Genomic DNA, 23,783 nt, shown 5'->3' on the forward strand with positions numbered 1-23,783 from the left:
TCCTAAATGGCTGACCCCTTATTCTGAGACTGTGACCCTTGGTTCTACACTCCAGCCAGAAGAAACATCCTCCCTGCATCTACCCTGCCCATCAATTTAATCCTGTTTCCCTCGCCCATTTGCTTTCACATTTTCAAAGTTCTTATCCAGTCCTATTTTCAATGATGCTCTCTGCCTCACTCGCCACTCCTGACAAAGCGCTGCTTGATCGAAATATATTGCCCGTAAGTTTACAGTGCAGAGACAGGCCATTGGGCCCAACAGGTCTATGTCAGTGTTTATGCTCCACACGAGCTTCCTCCCACCTTACTTTAGCTCACCCTATCAATATATCCTTCTGTCCCTTACTCACGCATGTAATTATCGAGCTTCCCATTAAATGCAACTAAACTATGTATCTCAACCACTCCATGGGCCCAAGTTTCCACAGGATAAAAAACGGGCGCCCCTCCGAGCTGGGCGCCCGTTTTTCGCGCCTAAAATGGCGCCAGAAAAAAAACGCGTTATTCTCGAGCGCTTTGCAGCTCCTTGTCTGTTTGGCACGGCGCCCAGGGAGGCGGAGCCTACACTCGCGCCGATTTTGTAAGTGGGAGGGGGCGGGTACTATTTAAATTAGTTTTTTTCCTGCTGGCAACGCTGCGCGTGCACGTTGGAGCGTAGTGTGAAGGAAACATTGGCACTCGGCCATTTTTGTAGTTCTTTGTAGCTGTTTAATTTTTGAACATTTTTTAATAAAAGCACATTGCCATCAGCACATCAGCACTGAGGCTTCCCTTCTCACTGTCTCCTTCCCCTCCCTCCCCTCCGCGGCAACAAGCCGCTGTCTCCTTCCCCTCCCTCCCCTCCGCGGCAACAAACCGCTGTCTCCTTCCCCTCCCTCCCCTCTGCGGCAACAAATCGCTGTCTCCTTCCCCTCCCTCCCCTCCCTCCACGGCAACAAACGGCTCCCCCCCTCCCCGCGGGAACGAACGATGGCTGAAGCACTTTCACACAGGTAGGAAGATGGTTTATTTAATCTTTTCTTTGCTTATAAATGTTTATTCAGGTTGGATTTATTTGTATAATATTTGTACAAGTATAAATAAGGATTGATTGTAGAATTTAATGACTTCCCTTCCCCCCACCCCCCCCCACCCCGTTCTGGACGCCTAATTTGTAACCTGCGCCTGATTTTTTAATGTGTAATGTGTTTTTTCAGTTCTACAAAAATCTTCACTTGCTCCATTCTACTTTAGTTTGGAGTACGTTTTCACTGTGGAAACTTTGAAATCAGGCGTCAGTGGCCGGACACGCCCCCTTTTGATGAAAAAATTCTGTTCCAAAGTAGAACTGTTCTACCTGACTAGAACTGCAGAAAAAAAAATGTGGAGAATTGCGATTTCTAAGATAGTCCGTTCTCCACCAGTTGCTCCTAAAAATCAGGCGCAAATCATGTGGAAACTTGGGCCCCATGTGTGCAGCAAGTTCCACCAGTCGTGAGGTCATGAAAGGCGTTATATAAATGCAAGTCTTTCTTTCACATTCTCACCACTCTCTGATAAAGATTTTGCTGCTGAATTCCTTATCGAATTTATTAGTGACTATCTCATATGCATGGCCCCTAGTTTTGGAATCCCACAATAAAAACAACATTTATATAGCGCTTTTAACATAGTCCAATATCCCAAAGCACTTCACACGAGCGGTTATCAAACAAAATTTGACACCGAATCACACAAGGAGATATCAGGACAAATGACCCAAAAGCTTGGTCAAAGAGGTAGGTTTCAATGAACGTCTTAAAAGGAGGAGTGTGAGATAGAGCGGTTAAGAGGTTTAGGGAGGGAATTCCAGAGTTTAGGGCCCAGGCAGCTGAAGGCACGGCCACCCGATGGTGGAGCGATTAGCATCAGGCATGCTTAAGAGACCAGAATTGAAGGAGCGCAGACATCTCTGTGGGTTGTGGGGCTGGAGGAGATTACAGAGATTGAGAGGGGTGAGGCCTTGGAGGGATTTGCAAACAAGGATGAGAATTTTGAAATTGAGGCATTGCTTAACCGGGAGCCAATGTAGGTCAGTGAGCACAGGGGGTGATGGGGGAGCGGGACTTGGTGCGAGTTAGGACACGGGGCAGCAAGTGGAAACAAATTCTCTACATCTACCCCATCCGAGCCCCCTTCTTCACTTTGAAGACCTCCAGTGGGTCAACTCTTTTAAGAACATAAGAATTAGGAGCAGGTGAAGGGCAATTGGCCCCTTGAGGCTGCTCTGCCATTCTAAACTCGAGAGAAGAGAGGCCCAGTCTACTCAATCTCTCCTCATAGGACAATCCCCCCATCCCAGGAATCAGTCTGGTGAACCTTCATTGCACTCCCTCTGTGGCAAGTATATCTTTCCTTAGGTAAGGAGAGCAAAACTGTGCACAATACTCCAGGTGCGGTCTCACCAGGGCCTGATATAATTGCAGTAAGACGTCTTCACACTTATACTCAAATCCTCTTGGAATAAAGGTCAACATATTATTTACTTTCTTAATTGCTTGCTGTACCTGCATGTCAACATTCAGTGATTCATGTACAAGGACACCCAGGGCCCTGTGAACACCAACATTTCCCCAATCTCTCCCCATTTAAAAAATACTCTGTTTTTCTATTTTTCTCACCAAAAAGTGGATAACTTCACATTTCTCCACATAATGGGCCAAAACTTGTGGCCTCACCAGGTACGTACGGACTCAGTGCGGCTTTGGAAATGCCGGTTCTCGGCGCGCAATGCGCATGCGGCGGAAACCAGTTTTTCCCGATCTGTCAAAATTGACAGATCACACGCTTCCCCGCAGGAAGGACATGCACGGGGCAGAGATCGGGCTACTTGCCCAACACTTGCCCAGTGAAAGTCCTTCAAAGTCTTCCGCCTGGTAAAAGCAGGCGCCCCGCTTACTTTTACCAGCGTCAAGAGTTTTAAAACATGGAAAAATTAAATGTAACTCATTTTTATATTTCAATCCCTGTCCATTAAGGCAAGTTTATTTTGAACCCTATAAAAACACATAAAAAAAAAAAAATAGAAAAAAAAATTATTTTCTAAAACATTTAATTTCAATTAATTTTAAACATGTGAGGTGGTTTTTTTTGTTTACTTTGTTGTGTTTCTTGTTTTAGGAGGGGTTTCTCGATGATAGCAATGGGAACTCGTACAAACAGAGCTCCCATTATTATCAACGAGAATCCTAGATAGTGATTGGTGGTTCAGGCCCAAGGGATTCCAGCATATGCGTCCATATCTGGAGGACAGGTTCCCGTGCGCTGCACTGCGAATGGAATCCTACGTTCCTCCGGGACCCACCGGGTATTTTCGGGTCGGAGGCGTTTGTCTGAAGGAAGCCTCCAACTGCAATGCCCCTGCCCCCGCCCCCCCCTATAATCCAGCTCGGGAAAAGAGGCCCCCTTTTGGTTCTCACCACCCTGTCACTGTCGAGCTCCGCTCCTTACCTTGCGGGACCCGCTGAAGATGGAGCGCAGGTGTTCCTTGGCGGCGGTCACCCGTGCCAGCGCTCGCTCCTTCCTCAGCGTCTTGGGCGAGGGCAGGCTCCAGCCGCTCTCCGTCTTCTGCTTGCCCTTCAGCGGGCTGCTGGAGATGAAGTCGCGCGTCTCGCCGTCCCGCGCCAGGTTACCGTCGCTGTAGGTGCGCCACAAGCCCAGGTCCTCCACGCCCAGCCGGTAGCCCGCATCCCGCCCGCCAGGAGCCAGGCTGTCGCAGCTCTTGTCCATGTCCGACTCGTCGAAGCTGTCGCCGCCGGCCAGCTGGTGCAGGGTGTCCACACTCAGGCTGTACTCCTTCTCGATCCGCACCTCCGGGATGACCACCTTCCTCCCCGGCTCTGGCCCCGCCCCGGTCCTCTCGGCCCCCGCCGCCGCCGCCATCTCGGCCCCCTCCTTCGGCCCCTGGCAGTCGCCCGTCGAGTGCTTGCGCCGGCACAGGATCTGCCGCGTCCACGGGAGGAAGTCGCAGTCGAGCAGGCAGCCCTCTGACCCCACCTTGCGCAGGTTCCCAAGGTGGCTCTTCAACATCTGTCGAGAGAAGAAACGGACAGCTGTCAGATCCAGGCAGCAAGGACGGAAGAATGGAAGGTCGGAAATAAGGATGGAAATAAGGTTGGAAGGAAGGAAGTAAGGAAGGAAGGAAGGAAGGAAGGAAGGAAGGAAGGAAGGAAGGAAGGAAGGAAGGAAGGACAGACGGACAGGGAGGGAAGAAGGAAGGAATGAAAAAAATGAAGGAAAGAAGGAAGGGAGGTAGGAAGAAAGAACGTAAGGAAGGGAGGACGGAAGGCAGAAAAAAGGAAGGAAGGATAGGAGCAAAGGAGGGAGGAAGGATAGAAGGATAGAAGGATGTAAGTAAGGAAGGCAGGGAAAAAGAATGGAAAGAAGGAATTAACAGAGGAAGGAAGGACGGAAATAAGGAAAGACAGAGAGAAGGAAGGAAAGACAGAGGAAAGGAAGGAAGAAAAGACAGAAGGAATGAAGGAAGGAAGGAATGAAGGAAGGAAGGAAGTGTAATATATTCTCTACGACATCACAAACACAAATACACAAGATGGCTCCACAGGAACTTTTCATGTTTCCTTGTCACATGATCCTTTTATTGTATTTACATGAGTAGTTACATTACCACAGTAGTCCACTAGGTGGAGCACTGGTCCACTAGGTGGATCTCTATATTAAACTTCCCCATCCTTAATGAAAAAGTATCACAACAAAATAATCATCATACATAACTTGCATGATTATACACACAACAAAAGATATGGACTTATTTTGCCATATTTACAAATCAAACTTAACCACTGGTTTTCTGTTTCGAAGAGGAGACCTTCGCTCTCGAACAGAACTTTCCAAACTTGGTGTCAAACTTAGGCTCATTCTAGGTTGATCCTGAGGAGAGTTTTCCTCCTAGGGCAATCCTTGATCTACATTTTGACTCTCTACAACTTCAGATTGTTGGTCTGCCTGATTCGGACTCGGACTTAAATCCTGACTTTCTCTTGGATTTGTTTCTAGTACATCTGATGTAGGATTTGCTACTGGTACTCTACTTGTAACAAGACTAGCTGACTCATCAGAAATAATGGAATCATTCCAACTTTCAACTCCTTCCACATCTGTAGGTAAAATATGATCAATGTGAACAAACCTATCCATTGCTTGATCAAACATCTTGAACAAATACGTGCAAGGGCCACATATCTTCACGGCTCTTCCTGGTAACCGCTTTAACCATTTATGGTGATGGTTCTTCACTCTCACCTTCTGATTCAATTTCACACACCTCTCTTTTACTCTACCTCCATCATGATTCTCTTTCTGTCTTAATTGTTTCTCTTCTAATGACTGTGCCACGTTTGGCTTTAACAATGAGAACTTGCTTTGTGGCTGTCGTTTGAGAAACAATTCTGCTGGTGTTCTACCAGTGGTTTTGTGTGAGGAGTATTATGATAAGTAATTAGAAAATTTGTTAATTTGTGGTCCAAGGACAACTGCCATTTCTTTGGATTTGGATCCAACACTTGCTGAATGAGGGTATGTTTTACAATGTGTACTGTGCGCTCTGCTGCACCAGTTGAAGCAGGGTGGTATGGCGGAACTTTGGTATGTTTCACACCATTTCTGCTCATGAACTGTGCAAATTCTTCTGAAAAAAATTGCGGCCCATTATCAGACAGAATTTCTTCTGGGAGGCCATATGAAGAAAATAATCTTCGCAAATTGTCTAGTGTTTTATTTGTTGTTATTTTCAGCATCGGAAACAGCTCTATCCACTTTGAATGGCTATCAATCACAGTGAACAATTGTTGACCTTCTAGCTCAGCAAAATCTACGTGTAACCTCTTCCACACCCTGGGAAGCCATTTCCATGGCTGTGATGGTACTGATGGTGGTTGCTTGCTTACCGATTGACATGTCGTACACTGACTGACGATGTGCTCTCTATCTTTATATAGACCTGGCCACCATAAGTAACTGCGTGCAAAACTCTTGGTCAAGCATATTCCCAGGTGCTGGTCATGAAGATCTCCTAACAATTTGGACCCGAACTTATTTAGGATAACTACTCTTGCACCCCACATGATACAATCTTTATCGACTGATAATTCATTCCTACAGAAGAATGCATGTGAATCTTTGTCTGTTACCTGGTTTGGCCATCCATTTGCAATATAATCATACACCTTTGACATCACTGGGTCACGTTTGGTTGCTCTACCAATCTCTTCAGCTGTGACTGGCATTTCATCAATGTATGAAAAATAGAACACCTTTTCCCTACCGGGTGTAACTTGTGATGGGGAAGGCAATCTAGATATAGCATCAGCATTATTGTGATCAGCTGATCGTCTGTATTCAATATCATATGTACAAGCTGACAAAATCAAAGTCCATCTCTGCATTCGGGCTACAGCTAATCATGGAACTGGGGACTTTGGATGGAGGATTGCTGTTAGGGGCTTATGGTCCGTAACGATGGTAAACTTACGACCATACAAGTATTTGTGGAACTTCTTGACCCCAAAAATCAATGCCAAAGCTTCCCTTAGGAAGGAAGAAAAAAGGAAGGAAGGAGGCCAGAAGGACAGAAGGAAGTAAGGACGTGAAGTAAGGACGTAAGGAAGGCAAAATGAAAAGAAGGAAGGGAGGAAAAAAGGAAGGTAGGAAGGAGGGAAGGTAGGAAATGGAAGGGAAGGAGGGAAGGGAAGGGAAGGGAAGGGAAGGAAGGAAGGAGGGGAAAAAGGCAAAAAGTAAGTAAGGAAGGAAGGAAGGAGGGAAGGAAGGGAGGAAGGGAAGAAGTATCTATACAACAACTTCCATGACCTCAGGATGTCCCAAAGCACTTTACAGCCAATGAAGTACTTTCTGAAGTGTAGTCACTGTTGTATTGTGGGAAACTTGGCAACCAATGTGTGTACAGCAAGCTCCCACAAACAGCAATGAGATAATGACCTGATAATATGTCTTTTAATTATGTTGGTTGGCGGATTAATATTGGCTCAAGACACCGGCAGAAAACTCCCCTGTTCGACATCCACCTGAGAGCAGGCAGGGTCTTGGTTTAACGTCTCATCCGAAAGAGGGCACCTCCAACAGTGCAGCTCTCCCTCAGCACCGAACGCTTTCTCTGACCTGCACAATGTGCACCGGGACAGATCTATCCACTGATTAACCATTACACCTCCAGTTCCTCATGAAACCATCTTATTTAACACTGTGAACTTCATTTAATCTCAGCTATTTTTAGCATCAATATTGGCTTTTACTTCTCCTGTTATTAAACACCATCTGTCTTTAATCTGTCTGGTACTTTTTGTATTATCTTGCCAATTCATTATCCAATTTACAACTTTCTTCCTGTTATTCCAAAAGCTTTCACTTTGTTCACAAGCGTTTTCTGATTCTCTCACGAAGACAATGGGCTAGAAATTGATAGAAAATTCATAGATTCATACTAACTTACAGCACAGAAGGAGGCCATTCAGCCCATTGTGCCCATGATGACTTGTTGTCTGTAACACTGAAAGATCCCGATCCTGAAGTACAACCCAACTCTGTTTCAAAATTATTCATGGAATCCGTTGCCACATATTTTCAGGTAGACCATTACAGACCCCGACAACTCTGAGTGAAAAACATTCTCCTCATCTCCCCTCTAGATCTTTGGCCAATGGTTTTAAATCTATGACCTCTGAACGTTGACCCACTGGCCAGAGGGAACAGCCCTTCTATATCGACTTGGGGAACAAAGAAATGGCAGACCAACTGAACAAATACTTTGCTTCTGTCTTCGCTAAGGAAGACATGAATAACTTCCCTAAAATACTAGGGGACCGAGGGTCTAGCGAGAAGGGGGAACTGAGGGAAATCCTCTTTAGTCAGGAAATAGTGTTAGGGAAATTAAAGGGACTGAAGGCCGATAAATCCCCAGGGCCTGATTATTCTGGGATGCAGACTCTTAAGGAAGTGGCCCTAGAAATAGTGGATGCATTGGTGGTCATTTTCCAACATTCCATGGACTCTGGTTCAGTTCCTATGGATTGGAGGGCAGCTAATGTAACCCCACTTTTTAAAAAAGGAGGGAAACAGGGAATTATAGACCGGTTAGTCTGACATCGGTGGTGGGGAAAATGCTGGAATCAATTATTAAAGATGTAATAGCAGCGCATTTGGAAAGCAGTGACAGGATCGGTCCAAGTCAGCATAGATTTATGAAAGGGAAATCATGCTTGACAAATCTTCGAGAGTTTTTTGAGGATGTAACGAGTAGAGTGGATAAGGGAGAACCATTGGATGTGGTGTATTTGGACATTCAAAAGGCTTTTGACAAGGTCCCACACAAGAGATTAGTGTGCAAAATTAAGGCAAATGGTATTGGGGGGTAATGTATTGACGTGGATAAAGAACTGGTTGGCAGACAGGAAGCAAAGAGTGAGAATAAATGGGTCCTTTTCAGAATGACAGGCAGTGACTAGTGGGGCGCCGCAGGGCTCAGTGCTGGGACCCCAGCTATTTACAATATACATTAATGATTTAGACGCAGGAATTGAATGTACTATCTCCAAGTTTGCAGATGACACTAAGCTGAGTGGCATTGCGAGCTGCGAGGAGGATGCTAAGATGCTGCAGGGGGACTTGGACAGGTTAGGTGAGTGGGTAAATGCATGGTAGATGCAGTATTATGTGGATAAATGTGAGGTTATCCACTTTGGTGGCAAAAACAGGAAGGCAGATTATTATCTGAATGGTGTCAGATTAGTAAAAGGAGAGGTGCAACAAGACTCGGGTGTTATGGTACATCAGTCATTGAAGGTACGTATGCAGGCACAGCAGGCAACAAAGAAAGCAAATGGCATGCTGGCCTTCATAGCGAGGGGATCTGAGTATAGGAGCAGGGAGGTCTTACTGCAGTTGTACAGGGCCTTGGTGAGGCCTCACCTGGAATATTGTGTGCAGTTTTGGTCTCCTAATCTGAGGACATTCTTGCTATTGAGGGAGTGCAGCGAAGGTTCACCAGACTCATTCCCGGGATGACAGGACTGACATATGAAGGAAGACTGGATCGGCTCGGCTTGTATTCACTGGAATTTAGAAGAATGAGGGGGGATCTCATAGAAACATATAAAATTCTGATGGGATTGGACAGGTTAGATGCAGGAAGAATGTTGGGGAAGTCCAGAACCAGGGGTCACAGTCTAAGGATAAGGGGTAAGCCAGTTAGGACCGAGATGAGGAGAAACTTTTTCACCCAGAGAGTTGTGAATCTGTGGAATTTTCTGCCACAGAAAGTTGTTGAGGCCAGTTCATTGGATATATTCAAAAGGGAGTTAGATGTGGCCCTTACGGCTAAAGGGATCAGCGGGTATGGAGAGAAGGCAGGGGTGGGATACTGAGGTGAATGATCAGCCATGATCATATTGAATGGTGGTGCAGGCTTGAAGGGCCGAATGGCCTGCTCCTGCACCTATTTTCTATGTTTCATCAAAACCTCTCATTTTGAAAACCTCGATTAGGTCACCTCTTAACCTTTTGTGTTCGAAGGAAAACAGTCCTAACTTTTCCAACCTCTCCTCTGAACTGAAATTCCTCATCCCTGGTAACATCCTGGTAAACCTCCTCTGTACACATTCTAAGGCCTTTACGTCTTTCCTGAAATGTGGTGCCCAGAAATCTCCAAATTAATTTTAGGCTTTAGTCCTAAATGGGCAGAATGGAACTGACTGCCTGTTATATGCCTGGCCCCATATTCACTTATACTGAAGTCAATGGAACTGACTATCGGGCGGGATTCTGACCCCCCAAAGCCTTTCCACCATCTACAAGGCACCAGTGAGGAGTGTGATGGAACGCTCTCCACTTGCCTGGATGAGTGCAGCTCCAACAACACTCAAGAAGCTCGACACCATCCAGGACAAAGCAGGCCGCTTGATTGGCACCCCATCCACTACCTTCAACATTCACTCCCTCCATCACCAGCGCACTGTGGCTGCAGTGTGTACCATCTACAAGATGCACTGCGGCAACTCACCAAGGCTTCTTCGACAGCACCTCCCAAACCCACGACCTCGACCATCTAGAAGGACAAGGGCTGCAGCCGCCTGGGAACACCACCACCCTCCATAATCCCCTCCAATTCACACACCATCCTGACTTGGAAATAGATTGTCGTTCCTTTATCGTCACTGGCTCAAATTCTTGGAACTCCCTCCGTAACAGCACTGTGGGAGAACCTTCACCACACGGACTGCAGCGGTTCAAGGAGGCAGTTCACCACCACCTTCTCAAGGACAATTAGGGATGGGCAATAAATGCTGGCCTTGCCAGCGATGCCCACATCCCATGAACGAATTTAAAAAAATGAATTATAGTCATCTGATGCGATAATTCCCTTATTACACTTCTGCCCAGAATTAACATCTACCCCTATGACGCCTATTGGGCTGCAGATTTGCAGGTTACAGGTGGCCCTCCAGTACCCTCAGCCAAGCGCTACTTCATCACATTCAAGTCGCAGACTATTTGACTGCTGGGGACATCACAACTGAACGCGAACCTGTCTGCTCCTCATGGCCACATGTTCCCAATTTACCTCACGGGGGCAGGGAATTCTTGTTCGATTTTCCTTCCTCCCCTCCCCAAGTGGTACTGGCAGTGATCCTGTCACTGCGCTGGCCCCATGACACGCAACTCACCGAAGGCTGGCAACTAAGCTTTGGGCGGTTACTAGTCTGAGTGGGTCAGTAACGCTAACCCATGGGGTGGTCAGGCAGATAAATAAAGGCTGCTTATTGTGACACTATAAATCCTGGCCAGAATGGAGATGATTGGGTAATTCTCCCCATCAATGTCACCCAGAGAGCGCACTGCTGTAAGTGACTGGGGTTGATTTTACGCACTTCATTTCTAATATGCAACTGTCCTTCACTCACTGAATTTTGCTGGAGAAATAACCCTGCTTTTATCAGTAGACTTTGCTGTCATTGCGATCATGAGGTCGATTTGCTGTAGTTCATGGAGACTGTTTAAACAGACTTTGTTTGCTGTCATATAGATGCTGTTTGTTGTAAAATAGACTCTGTTGTTTGCTGCATGAAGAGACACATGATCTTTGCAGAGCGACAGCTGCAGGAAAAATGCAGGGAGCAGCACTTCGACCTTACAAAGGCCTTTGACACCGTCAACCACGAGGGTCTATGGAGCGTCCTCCTCCGTTTCGGGTGCCCCCAAAAGTTCATCAAATATTCTCCGCCTGCTCCACGACGACATGCAGGCCGTGATCCTTACCAACGGACCCATCACAGATCCAATCCATGTCCGGACCGGGGTCAAACAGGGCTGCGTCATCGCCCCAACCCTCTTCTCAATCTTCCTCGCCGCCATGTTCCACCCCACAGTCAACAAGCTCCCCGCTGGAGTGGAACTAAACTACAGAACCAGTGGGAAGCTGTTTAATCTACACCGCCTCCAGGTCCAAGACCACCCCAACCTCTGCCGCCGAGCTACAATACGCGGACGACGCCTGTGTCTGCGCGCATACAGAGGCTCAACTCCAGAATATAGTCGACATATTTACTGAGGCATACAAAAGCATGGGCCTAACACTAAACATCAGTAAGACAAAGGTCCTCCACCAGCCTGTCCTCACCGCACAGCACTGCCCTCCAGACATCAAGATCCACGGTGCGACCCTGGACAACATGGACCATTTCCCATATCTCGGGAGCCTTTTATCAAAAAAAGCAGACATTGATGAGGAGATTCAATACTGCCTCCAGTGCGCCAGTGCAGCCTTTGGCTGCCTGAGGAAAAGAGTGTTCGAAGACCAGGCCCTCAAATCTACCACCAAGCTCATGGTCTACAGGGCTGTAGTAATACCCAATCTCCTGTATGGCTCAGAGACATGGACCATGTATAGTAGACACCTCAAGTCTCTGGAGAAATACCACCAGCAATGTCTCCGCAAGATCCTACAAATCCCCTGGGAGGACAGACGCACCAAGATTAGTGTCCTCGACCAGGCCAACATCCCCAGCATTGAAGCACTGACCACACTTGATTAGCTCCGCTGGGCAGGCCACATTGTCCGCATGCCAGACACGAAACTCCCAAAGCAAGCGCTCCAATCGAAACTCCTTCATGGCAAACGAGCCAAAGGTGGGCAGAGGAAACGTTACAAGGACACCCTCAAAGCCTCCCTGATAAAGTGCAACATCCCCACTGACACCTGGCCAAAGACTGTCCTAAGTGGAGGAAGTGCATCCGGGAGGGCGCTGAGCGCCTCGAGTCTCATCACCGAGAGCATGCAGAAATCAAGCGCAGGCAGCGGAAAGAGCATGTGGCAAACCAGTCCCACCCACCCCTTCCCTCAACGACTGTCTGTCCCACCTGTGACAGGGACTGTGGCTCTTGTATTAGACTGAGTCCTTAGATAGCTGAACAGTCCAAGAGTGGAAGCAAGTCTGCCTCGATTCTGAGGGACTGCCTATGATGAATGGACACTGTTTGTTGTACAGCGCTGTTTAACTAGACTCGGATTGCTGTAAAATAGATTCTGTTTGCTGGAAGATCTGCCGATCCCCTCACTCCTCTCCGCAATTCATTGGCTGACACAATGGTGTCAGTACTCACTTTGGCCCAAAATATGGGGAAGATTTTACTGCTCCTGTGTCCAAAGCTATCGGATCGCCCGATCAAGGCAGAGACAGGGAAATCGGGCAGCTCACAATAGGGGCATGCGCTCCTACCCTGCCCGATTTTCCTGTATTCACTCGCACGGACAATCCAATAGCCCCCAGTCACAGGAGCTGAATAATCAACAAACAACAACTTATATTTATCTACCACCTTTAACGTAGTAAAACATCTCAAGACACTTCACAGGTGCCATTATCAAACAAAACTTGACACCGAGCCACGCAAGGAGATGTTAGGGCAGATGACAAAATGCTTGGTCAAAGAGGTAGGTTTTGAGGTGCATCTTACAAGGAGGAGAGAGAGGTAGAGAGGTTTAGGCAGGGAGTTCCAGAGCTTGGGGCCCAGGGAACTGAAGGCACGGCAGGGATGCTCAAGAGGCCAAAAATAGCGGAGCACAGATATCTTGGAGTGTTGTGAGGCTGGAGGAGATTACAGGGATAGGGAGGGGCGAGGACATGGAGGGATTTGAAAACAACGATGAGAATTTTGAAATCGAGGTGCTGCTTACCCGTGAGCTAATGTAGGTCAGCGAGCACAGGGGTGATGGGCGAGCGGGACTTGTTGCGAGTTAGGACACATGCGTCAGACATTTGGATAACCTCAAGTTTACGTAGGGTAGAGTGTGGGAGGCCAGCCAGGAGTGTGTTGGAACAGTCAAGTCTGGAGGTAACAACGGCATGGATGAGGGTTTCAGCAGATGAGGCAGGGCCGTGGTCGAGTGATGTTACGGAGGTGGAAATAGGCGGTCCCCACGATGGTGCGGATATGTGGTTGGAAGCTTATCTCAGGGTCAAATATGACAGCAAAATTGCGAACAGCCGAGTTTAGCCTTAATCCACCCCATAACGTACAGAGACTGCCTCCAGCAAATCCTTAACACACAAACATCAAATTTATCTCCCTGCTACTCTAACCATTTTTAAACTTGCCTCAAACAATCGGATTACTAGCTCCAGTAGCGATCAGAGGGATTTGATGCCAATGCTTGAAATGCATAGACAATTATATCAACTGTATAAAAGAAAAGTCTTGCATTTATAGGACGCCTTTCACGACCACAGGATATCGCAATGCACTTTACAACCAAGGAAGTACTTCTAAAGTTTCAGCAGCACTGTTGTAACGTGGGAAACGCAGCAGCCAATCTGCGCACAGCAAGGTCCCACAAACAGCAACGTGATCATGGCCAGATCACCGTTTGTACTGATGCTGGCAGAGTGATAAATAACGTAGAACTCCCCTGCTCTTCTTCGGAATAGTGGCCCTGGGGTCTTTTACATCCACCCGAGAGGGCAGGCGGGGCCTCGGTTTAACGGTCTTATGTGAAAGACAGCACCTCCGACAGTGTAGCACTCCCTCAGTACCGCACTGGGCGTGTCAGCCGAGATTTTGAGCTCAAGTCTCTGGAGTGGGACTATGAACCTATAATCTTCTGACTCAGGTGAAAGTGCTACCGACTGAGTTAAGCAAAATCTCTCTCTTAACAGCAGATAGACAGGAATGCTTGGCAGCACCGAGTGCCAGTACTGGCACAGACCCAGTACTTTCCTTGCATTCATTATCCAATATCTCCTCTAATATTATCAACAGGAAGCTAGATTATTGACAGAATGCAATTGGATTGATTGACTGTTTGCATATCAGGCTTTTGAGTAAATTAAATGTTTGCAATTGGAGAGCAATTCCTGAAATTGGTCAGGCTGTCACCCTTAATTTAGTGCTTCAGGATACAGTCAGTACCCGTTCAGTTCCAAAGGTCTCCAGCACCCTCCAGGCTAAGGGTTTAGTTGAACAATATAAGATGTGAGAGTTCTTCTTCGGCAATCCTCGGAGTCGAGGATGACTTGCTTCCACACTAGTGTGAGTTCTCAGGTGACTGATGAGCCCAATGCGGGGCCTACAGTCTCTGTCACAGGTGGGGCAGACGGTGGTTGGAGGGACGGGTGGGTGGGGTGCTTGGGTTGTCGTGCGCTCCTTCCGCGTGCTCCCGGTGCAGAGACTCGAGGTGTTCGACGTCTTCCCGGATGCTTCTCCTCCACTTTGAGTGGTGTTGGGCCAGGGATTCCCAGGTGTCGGTGGGGATGTTACATTTTCTCAAGGAGGCTTCGGGGGTGTCCATGAAGTGTTTTCTCTACCCTCCTGGGGCTCGCCTGCCGTGACATAGCTCCGAGTAGAGCACTTGTTTCAGGAGTCCTGTATCGGGCATACGGACAATGTGGCCCGAATATCACTGCAGGTCGAGCGTAGTCAATGCCTTGGTGTTGGGGATGTTGGCCTGAGCGAGAACACTGATGTTGGTGCGCCTATCTGAGTTCTCATCATCATAGGCAGTCCCTCGAAACGAGGATGACTTGCTTCCACGCCAAAAAGGGATGAGTTCACAGGTGTTTCAATGAAGGACCTAAAATTCCAGGTCCCGAACTAAATATTGAAGGGTGGAAGATGCCTGTGCGTGGATTTTTTTAACGTTGCACACCGGCCACCACACGGGCTTTGCAAAGCTCGGACTTGGTCCAGTGGCAAGGGTTAACCAAGACGACTGGAGACCAGCTCTGCTGCACGGACCCAGTGCGCACACACATCGCAGTGTGGGCTGGGCCCGTGCTGCCCCTGGGCCCTCGCCTCTTCTGGGCCCCGATCTCACGCCTCTCCCAGGCCCCGCTCACATCTCTCTACAATCTCTCGCCGCTCCTTCGCCCCGACCTCGCCGCTCCTGCTGTACCTGCCCACGCTCCAATCACCGACCTGGGTTCTGAGTTCTAATCTCCTGTCTAACCACATCTCCTCCCAAACCCACGACCTCCACTACCTAGAAGGACAAGGGCAGCAGGCGCATGGGAACACCATCACCTGCAAGTCTCCCTCGAAGTCACACACCAGCACAATGCAGAAGCTGGAAATTTGAAATATAAACAGAAAATGTCGGAAATGCCCAGCTTCTGCGGAAAGAGAAACAGTTAACGTTTCCGATCGATGATCCTTTGTCTGAACTGGAAAACGGTAGAGAAAAACAGGTTTTATGCAAGTACAGAGGCTGGGAAAAGGGGGAGGGGAGAAAAGAACAAAGGGTGGAAGGCAGGAGTGATTAAATGACAAAAGGGGTGATGGTACAAGACAAAAGATAATGGGACAAGTAAAGAAACAAAAGACAGGTCTAAAGCTGCTGTAAATGGCAACAGCAGAACCATTACCAGCACACGCCATCATGACTTGGAAATATATCGCTGTTCCTTCATCGTTGCTGGGTCAGACTCCCTCCCTAACAGCACTGTGGGAGCACCTTCACCACACGGACTGCAGCGGTTCAAGAAGGCGGCTCACCACCACCTTCTCAAGGGCAATTAGGGATGCTGGCCTTGCCAGCGATGCCCACATCTTGAGAATGAATAAAATAAATAGCAAGTTTAGGTCACCTAATCATTGCCAGGATACCAATAGCCTTCAGAGGGCAGCAAGACAGAAGAAAGAAAGACTTGCATTTATATAGCGCCTTTCACGACCACTGGATAGAAACAGAAACATAGAAAATAGGTGCAGGAGTAGGCCATTCGGCCCTTCGAGCCTGCACCGCCATTCAATGAGTTCATGGCTAAACGTGCAACTTCAGTACCCCATTCCTGCTTTCTTGCCATACCCCTTGACCCCCCCTAGTAGTAAGGACTATATCTAACTCCTTTTTGAATATATTTAGTGAATTTAGTGATGTCTTAATGCGCTTTACAGCCAATGACGTACTTTTGGAGTGCAGTCACTATTGTAATGTGCGAAACGTGGCAGCCAATTTGCGCACAGCAAGCTCCCACAAACAGCAATGCGGTAATGACCAGATAATCTGTTTTTGTTCTGTTGATTGAGGGATAAATATTGATCAGGACACCGGGGATAACTCCCCCGCTCTTCTTCAAAATAGTGCGATGGGGTCTTTTCCGTCCACCTGAGAGGGCAGACGGGGCCTCGGTTTAACATCTCATCGAATGACAGCACTTCCGACAGTGCAGCCCTCCACTGGAATCTTAGCCTAGATTTATGACTGCCTCCAAGAACAAGCGATTGGCATGGGAACCACAAATCTCATGGTTTGGATCGACCGATAAGGCTTTGTAAAACAATAACTATAATAAATAAGCATAAAACAAATTGCACGTTCAAAGTTTGCACTGAGCAAACAGTTTCAAGGGAATGACGTTTGCCAAAATAGCGAGTTCTGAGCCAACGACTCTCGTGTTAACAAGAGCAGGTTTGCAAGGCAGACACTGTGTACTCCCAGATGGAGATCAGGATGATAGGGGGATGTGGGGGAGTGGGTGTGGGGATGGGAAGGGGCCATTGCACCACAGTGCTGTCTCTCAGGGCAGGAGGGGAATGGGTATGTGCCCGAAATGCCCAACAGGATCTCGTCCCGATGACAATCGGGAGCCAGAGGAAATTGCAGGCTCTTCTCCCAGCCATAGGTTGGGAAAACTGGAGGCATCCCATGGGAAAGATCTTGTTCCTGCTGTGGCGTGGCTCCAAGGCCTAGAACAAGATGGCTTGATTAGTTCAGTTGACTGGCTCGAGCGAGACTGGCTCATGCTCACCAGATGGGGCCCCAGAGGTGAAGTTAACCTATCCCGCTCACCCATCACCCCTGTGCTCGCTGACCTACATTGGCTCCCGGTTAAGCATCGCCTCGATTTCAAAATTCTCATCCTCGTTTACAAATCCCTCCAGGGCCTCGCCTCTCCCTATCTCTGTAACCTCCTCCAACGCCGAGATATCTGCGCTCCTCTAATTCTGCCCTCTTGAGCATCCCTGATTGTAATCGCTGAACCATCGGTGGCCGTGCCTTCAGCTGCCTGGGCCCCAAGCTCTGGAACTCCCTCCCTAAACCCTCCTCTCTACCACGCTTTCCTCTTTTAAGACGCTCCTTAAAAACCTACCTCTTTGACCAAGCTTTTGGTCACCTGCGCTAATTTCGTCTTATGTGGCTCGGTGTCAAATTTATTTGTTTTGGCTTTTAACACCGCTGTGAAGCACCTTGGGATGGTTTACTACATTAAAAGGCGCTATATAAATACAAGTTGTTGTTGTGCGTATTTAGCTGCCCTTGAGCAAGGCCGTGGATGGAGCACTGAGGGAGAAGGGGGAAAATGTTAGCCAAGGTTCCCACCGATACTCGTTATCCATTAGGGAGTTGGAGTGGGGGGGGGGGGTGAATATCAGGCGAGGGCAGGATAGAGCTTGACTATGTAAAGCTCCACAATCACTGGCTCACTGGAAAAGCTTGGACCAAACAACTTGCATTCATATAGCGCCCTTACCATATATAAAACGCCCCAAGACGCTTGATAGGAGCCATTATCAAACAAAATTTTGACACCGACTCACATAAAAAGACACATTAGGACAGGTGACCAAAAACTTGGTCAAAGAGGTAGGTTTTAAGGAGCGTCTTAAAGGTGGAGAGAGAGATGGAGGGGAAGAGAGGTTTCGGAAGGGAATTCCAAAACTTGGGGCCCCAGGCAGCTGAAGGCACAACCACCGATGGTGGAGAGATGGAAATCGGAGATTCGCAAGAGGGCAGGACTTGAAGGAGAGCAGAGATCCGGGAGGGTTGTAGGGCTGGAAGAGGTTAAAGAGATATCAGCAAGGTACTGCAGGACTGTCGGTAGCCATGGCTCAGGACTTCACGAGCAAACAGGAGAGAAGGGAGGAAACTGGGAAGTTAGGAACATAAGCATTGGAGGAGGCCATTCAGCCCCTCGAGATTGTTCCACTCTTGAAGAAAAAAAGACTTGCATTTAGATAGCGCCTTTCACGACCACCGGACCTCCCAAAGCACGTTACAGCGTTTTGAAGTGTAGTCACTGCTGTAATGTAGGAAACACGGCACCCAATTTGCGCACAGCAAGCTCCCACAAACAGCAATGTGATAATGACCAGATCATCTGTTTTAGTGATGTTGATTGAGGGATAAATATTGGCCAGGACCCCAAGGATAACCGCCCTGCTCTTCTTCGAAATAGTGCCATGGGATCTTTTACATCCACCTGAGAGGGCAGACGGGGCCTCGGTTTAACATCTCATCCGAAAGACGGCACCTCCTCAGCACTGGCACATCAGCCTAGATTTATGTGCTCAAGTCCCTGGAGTGGGACTTGAACCCACAACCTTCTGACTCAGAGGCGAGAGTGCTGCCCACTGAGCCACAGCGGACACTGTTCGTGGCTGAAGTGCATCTAAGCTCCGTTTATTTGTCTTGGTTCCGTAACTATTAATACATTTGGCTAACAGAAAACCTACCAATCACAGTTTGGAAATTTTCAATTGTCCCCCCCAGCCTCAACAGCATGTTGGGCGAGGGAGTCCCAGATTTCCACTACCCTTTGTGTGAAGACATGCTTCCTGATATCAGCCCTGAAGGGCCTGGCTCTCATTTTAAGGTTATGCCCCCTTGTTCTGGACTGCCCATCCCCCCACCAAAGGAAATCGTTTCTCTCCATCTATCTTGTTAAATCCTTCAAACATCTTAAACACCTCAATTAGCTGACCCCATTAATCTTCTAAACTCGAGGGAATACAAGACCAGTCGATACAACCTGTCCTCACAATTTAACCCTGTTAGCCCCGGTATCATTCTGGTGCTGCACCCCCCTAAGGCCAGTACATCATTCCTGAGGCACGGTGCTCAGAACTGAACGCAGTGCTCCAGATAGAGTCTGACCTGACCCTTTATACACCTGTAACATAACTTCCTCCCCTTTGTATTTCAGCCAGCTTGAGATAAAGGCCAACATTCCATTCGCCTTTGACATTCTTTTTCGAACCTGTCCAGTAGATTTTCCTGATTTCTGCACACAGACCACTAAATCTCTCGCCATTTAGAAAGGATGGGCTTGTATCTTTCTTAGGTGGACTTAAAAGATCCCGTTGCCACCATTTCGAAAGGGAGTTCTCGCCTGGTGTCCTGGGCCAATAACTATCCCTCAGTCGCCATAATTTAAAAAAAAACAGATTGCCTGGTCATTTGAGGGAGCTTGCTGTGTGCAAATTGGCTGCCCCGTTTCCCACATTACAACAATGACGACACTTCAAAAGTACGTCATTGGTTGTAACATGTTTTTGAGATGTCCTGAGGTGCCGAAAGTTGCTATAGAAATGCAGTTCTTTCTTGGGGTCTTTCGAAGAGAACTTTAAAATTAGGAAAGGTTTTGATAGAGTGGATACAGAGAGAATGGCCCCGAAATTCCAACGTCCCGGGTCCGTACAAAGTTCCTACGGACCCGGGAAGGCATCGGAAAAGCCGGTTTTCAGCGCGCAATGCGCATGCACCGAAAACCAGCTTTCCCGATCTGTCAAGTTTCTGGCTTGACAGATCCAACGCATATTGGGAGCGAGGACACTTGCAGGGCAAGATTTCCGATATTTACGAATATCTTGCCCAGCAAATGTCCTTTAAAATCTAGCGCCTGAAAAAGCAGGTGTATAGCCTACTTTTCCAGGCGCAAGTGTTTAAAAATACACAAAAACATTTTGAAATAAAGTTTATATAAACACATTTTATTGTTAAGAACGCTCCCCACTACGGTAAGTTTATTTTAAAGCTTAATTAAAAAAACTTTTTAAAAAGTCGGGAAAATATATATTTTTTTATAACCACTTTAATTTAAATGAATGTTAAATATGTAGTTTATTTTCTATTTTTTATTGTGTTTTGGGTGTTTGGGGGAGGGGGGGGCGGTTCTCATTCACAGTAACAGGAGTTTGGACTTACGGAACTCCTATTACTATGAATGAGAATCTATGCTACACCTGATTGGCTGCTGTCACCAGATCCCGGCCTGCGCACGTCCCCGCGTGCACGCGCTGCGACCCGCAGTCACGGGAAGCCTCAGGCTCGGAAGTTCCAACGGGCGCAGCAGCAACAGGTAAGCGTGCATCTTTTTTCTCTTTTTCTCTCGTTTGCCCGCGGGAAGAGCTCTCCCAGAATTTCAGGGCCAATATTTTCACTTGTGGGGAAGAGCATAACTAGAGGCCATCAATATAAGATAGTCACCAAGAAATCCAATCGGGAATTCAGAAGAAACTTCTTTACCCAGAGAGTGGTGAGAATGTGGAACTCGCTGCCACAGGGAGTGGTTGAAGTGAATAGTATCGATACATTTAAAGGGAGGCTAGACAGGCACATGAGGGAGAAGGGAATAGAGGGTTAAGCTGATAGATTTAGATGAGGAAAGACGGGAGGAGGCTCGAGTGGAGCATAAACGCCGGCATGGACTGTTTCTGTGCCGTATAGCCAATGTAATCCTATGCAAAAGACAGTTAATGTCTGCCGTGGCCAGTTTAAAGAGACACTTTACACTATGAGCCAAATTATTTCCGATTTCAGTGAGAGGCTAAAAAATAAACTCCTGTAAACGCGGTTAAGGGTCCACTGCGCTCTGCTAATGAGCATCTGGTACCCAACTGTTTATGAAGGAGGTTGACTTGAATAAGGACACACATAGCTGCTGGGCTTCATACAGCGGGGCAAGCCCCATCAATCACAGCCTGACTTTTAATGAGCTCCTCTTGCTTGTTTACCTTCTGCTGGCAAAGCGTGGGATCGTTAGAAGGCACCAGCCACCATTCTCTGTCGCACCCCAGCCCACGCCTGGCGCACCGCAAGCCCGCCGGGGACGCTATCCTAGCTCGCACCACGTCCCGCTCATCCATCGCCCACACAGGCTCGCCGACTGACATCGACTCCCCGGTCCGGCAACGCCTCGAAGTTAAAATTCTCCTCCTGGTGTTCAAACCCCTTCATGGCCTCACACCCTCCCTGTCTCTGTAACCTCCTCTAGCCCTCCGAGATCTCAGCGCTCCAACAATTCTGGCATCTCGCGCATCCCCGATTTCCTTCCCCTCCACAATTGGTGGCAGTGCCTTCAGCCACCTAGACCCCAAGCTCTGGAAGTTCCTCCCTAAACCTCTCTACCACTCTCACCTCTGTTAAGACAGATTTTTGAGCAATAAGGGAGTAAAGGGTTATGGGGAGCGGGCAGGGAATTGGAGCTGAGTCCATGATCATAGGAACATAGAAAATAGGTGCAGGAGCAGGCCACTCAGCCCCTCGAGCCTGCACCACCATTCAATATGATCATGGCTGATCATGCAACTCAGTCCACCACCCCTGCCTTCTCTCCATACTCCTTGATCCCTTTAGCCGTAAGGCCACATCTAACTACCTTTTGAATATGTCAAACGAACTGGCCTCAACAACTTTCTGTGGCAGAGAATTCCACAGGTTAACAACTCTCTGGGTGAAAAAGTTTCTCCTCATCTCGGTCCTATATGGCTTACCCCTTATCTTTAGACTGTGACCCCTGGTTCTGGACTTCCCCAACATCGGGAACATTCTTCCTGCATCTAACCTGTCCAGTCCTGTCAGAATTTTAAAAGTTTCTATGAGATCCCCTCTCATTCTTCTAAATTCCAGTGAGTATAAGCCTAGCTGATCCAGTCTTTCCTCATATGTCAGTCCTGCCATCCCGGGAATCCATCTGGTGAACCTTCGCTGCACTCTCTCAATAGCAAGAACGTCCTTCCTCAGATAAGTAGACCAAAACTGAACACAATATTCCAGGTGGAGCCTCACCAAGGCCCTGTACAACTGTAGTAAGACCTCCCTGCTCCTGTACTCAAATCCCCTCACTATGAAGGCCAACATGCCATTTGTTTTCTTTACTGCCTGCTGTACCTGCATGCCTACCTTCAATGACTGATGTACCATGACACCCAGGTCTCATTGCACCTCTCCAGATCAGCCATGATATTAAATGGCCGAGCGGCGAATGCTTGTGGCAGAGGAGCAGCGAGAGATCGTGGCGGAGGAGCAGCGAGAGATCGTGGCGGAGGTGCGGCGAATGTTTGTGATGGAGGAGCGGTGAAAGATCATGGCAGAGGTGCGGCAAATGAAGGTACGGAGTCCAGAAGAGTCGAGGGCCAGGGGCAGCACGGACCAGTATACACTGCGATGTGTGTGCGCACTGGGTCCGTGCAGCAGAGCAAGTTGCCAGTCGTCCTGGTTAACCCTTGCCACTGGACCAAGCCCTAGTTCTGTCAAGCACGTGTGGTGGCTGGTGTGCAAAGGCCACCACACGTTAAAAAAAAAAATCGAGGCACAGACATCTTCCACCCTTCAATTGGAGTTCAGGACTGGAATATCAAGTCCTTCATTGAAACATCTGTGAACCCATGTGGAAGCAAGTCATCCTGTTTCCAGGGACCGCCTATGATGAAATGGCGGAGCAGGCTCGAGGGGCCAAATGAGCCACTCCTGTTCCTATTTCTTATGCTATGTTCTTATGTTCTTAAAACCTACCTCTTAGACCAAGCTTTTGGGTCACTTGTCCTAATATCTCCTTATGTGACTTGGTGTCAAATTTTTGTCTGCTAAACGTTCCTGTGAAGCGCTGTGAGACGTTGGTTAAAGGTGCTATCTAAATGCAAGTTGCAGGGAGGGAGTGAGCAACTCAACAGTGTGTTTTCCAATTAGGTTCATTCCAACCTACTTCCAATTTTTCCAGATCACAGGGCACTATTTCAAAGAAAAGCAGGCGAGTTAGTTATCCCCGGTGTCCTGGCCAATATTTATCTCTCAATCAACATAACAAAAAGTTCTACAGTTCTTTGCTTAAGAAAGCATAGCAACACATTGCTATTAAGAACTAGTTGGTTTATTAGCAAAAAGTTTAACAATAACACTACACATTACCAGTTCGTCCACCAGGCTCACAACCACCTGCCTAGTTGCGGATTCCCCGAACCCAATTGGCCGGGGTTTTATGGAGCATTGTGATCATGTGACTGACTAAGCTACTCCCACTGCACAGCTCTACAACTCTTTTGTAGGGGGGGGGAAACAAAATAAACATTAGATCAAGTGCCCCCCCCCCCCCCCCGATCTGGGGGGACACTCCAGACACTTTTAACTGCCCTCTTTTTTAATATTTTTTTTTAAAGATTTTTTGGGGGGCATTAAAAACCCGGCAATTAAAACAAATTAAACTTTAAAACATGTAAAATCAAATTAAAATTTGGTTGCCG

General features: G+C 47.8%; 1 protein-coding gene across 2 annotated transcripts in view; it reads right to left on the reverse strand.

Annotated features, from left to right (window-relative positions):
• The window catches only part of LOC139230351 (regulator of G-protein signaling 4-like), a 140,724-nt gene that overhangs the window by 54,721 nt on the left and 62,220 nt on the right, over positions 1 to 23,783 (reverse strand). Inside the window, exon 1 of one of the 2 annotated variants that reach the window (XM_070862178.1) lies at positions 3,471 to 3,924. The exons of the other annotated variant lie outside the window; for it this stretch is intronic. Within the exon in view, the coding sequence (XP_070718279.1) occupies positions 3,471 to 3,902 (432 nt within the window). The 5' untranslated portion in view covers positions 3,903 to 3,924. Of the gene's footprint in view, positions 1 to 3,470; positions 3,925 to 23,783 lie in introns of those variants that run through there. 2 annotated transcript variants of the gene reach the window in all.

The sequence above is a fragment of the Pristiophorus japonicus genome, chromosome 19 (assembly GCF_044704955.1).
Source record: "Pristiophorus japonicus isolate sPriJap1 chromosome 19, sPriJap1.hap1, whole genome shotgun sequence".
Taxonomy (NCBI): domain Eukaryota; kingdom Metazoa; phylum Chordata; class Chondrichthyes; family Pristiophoridae; genus Pristiophorus; species Pristiophorus japonicus.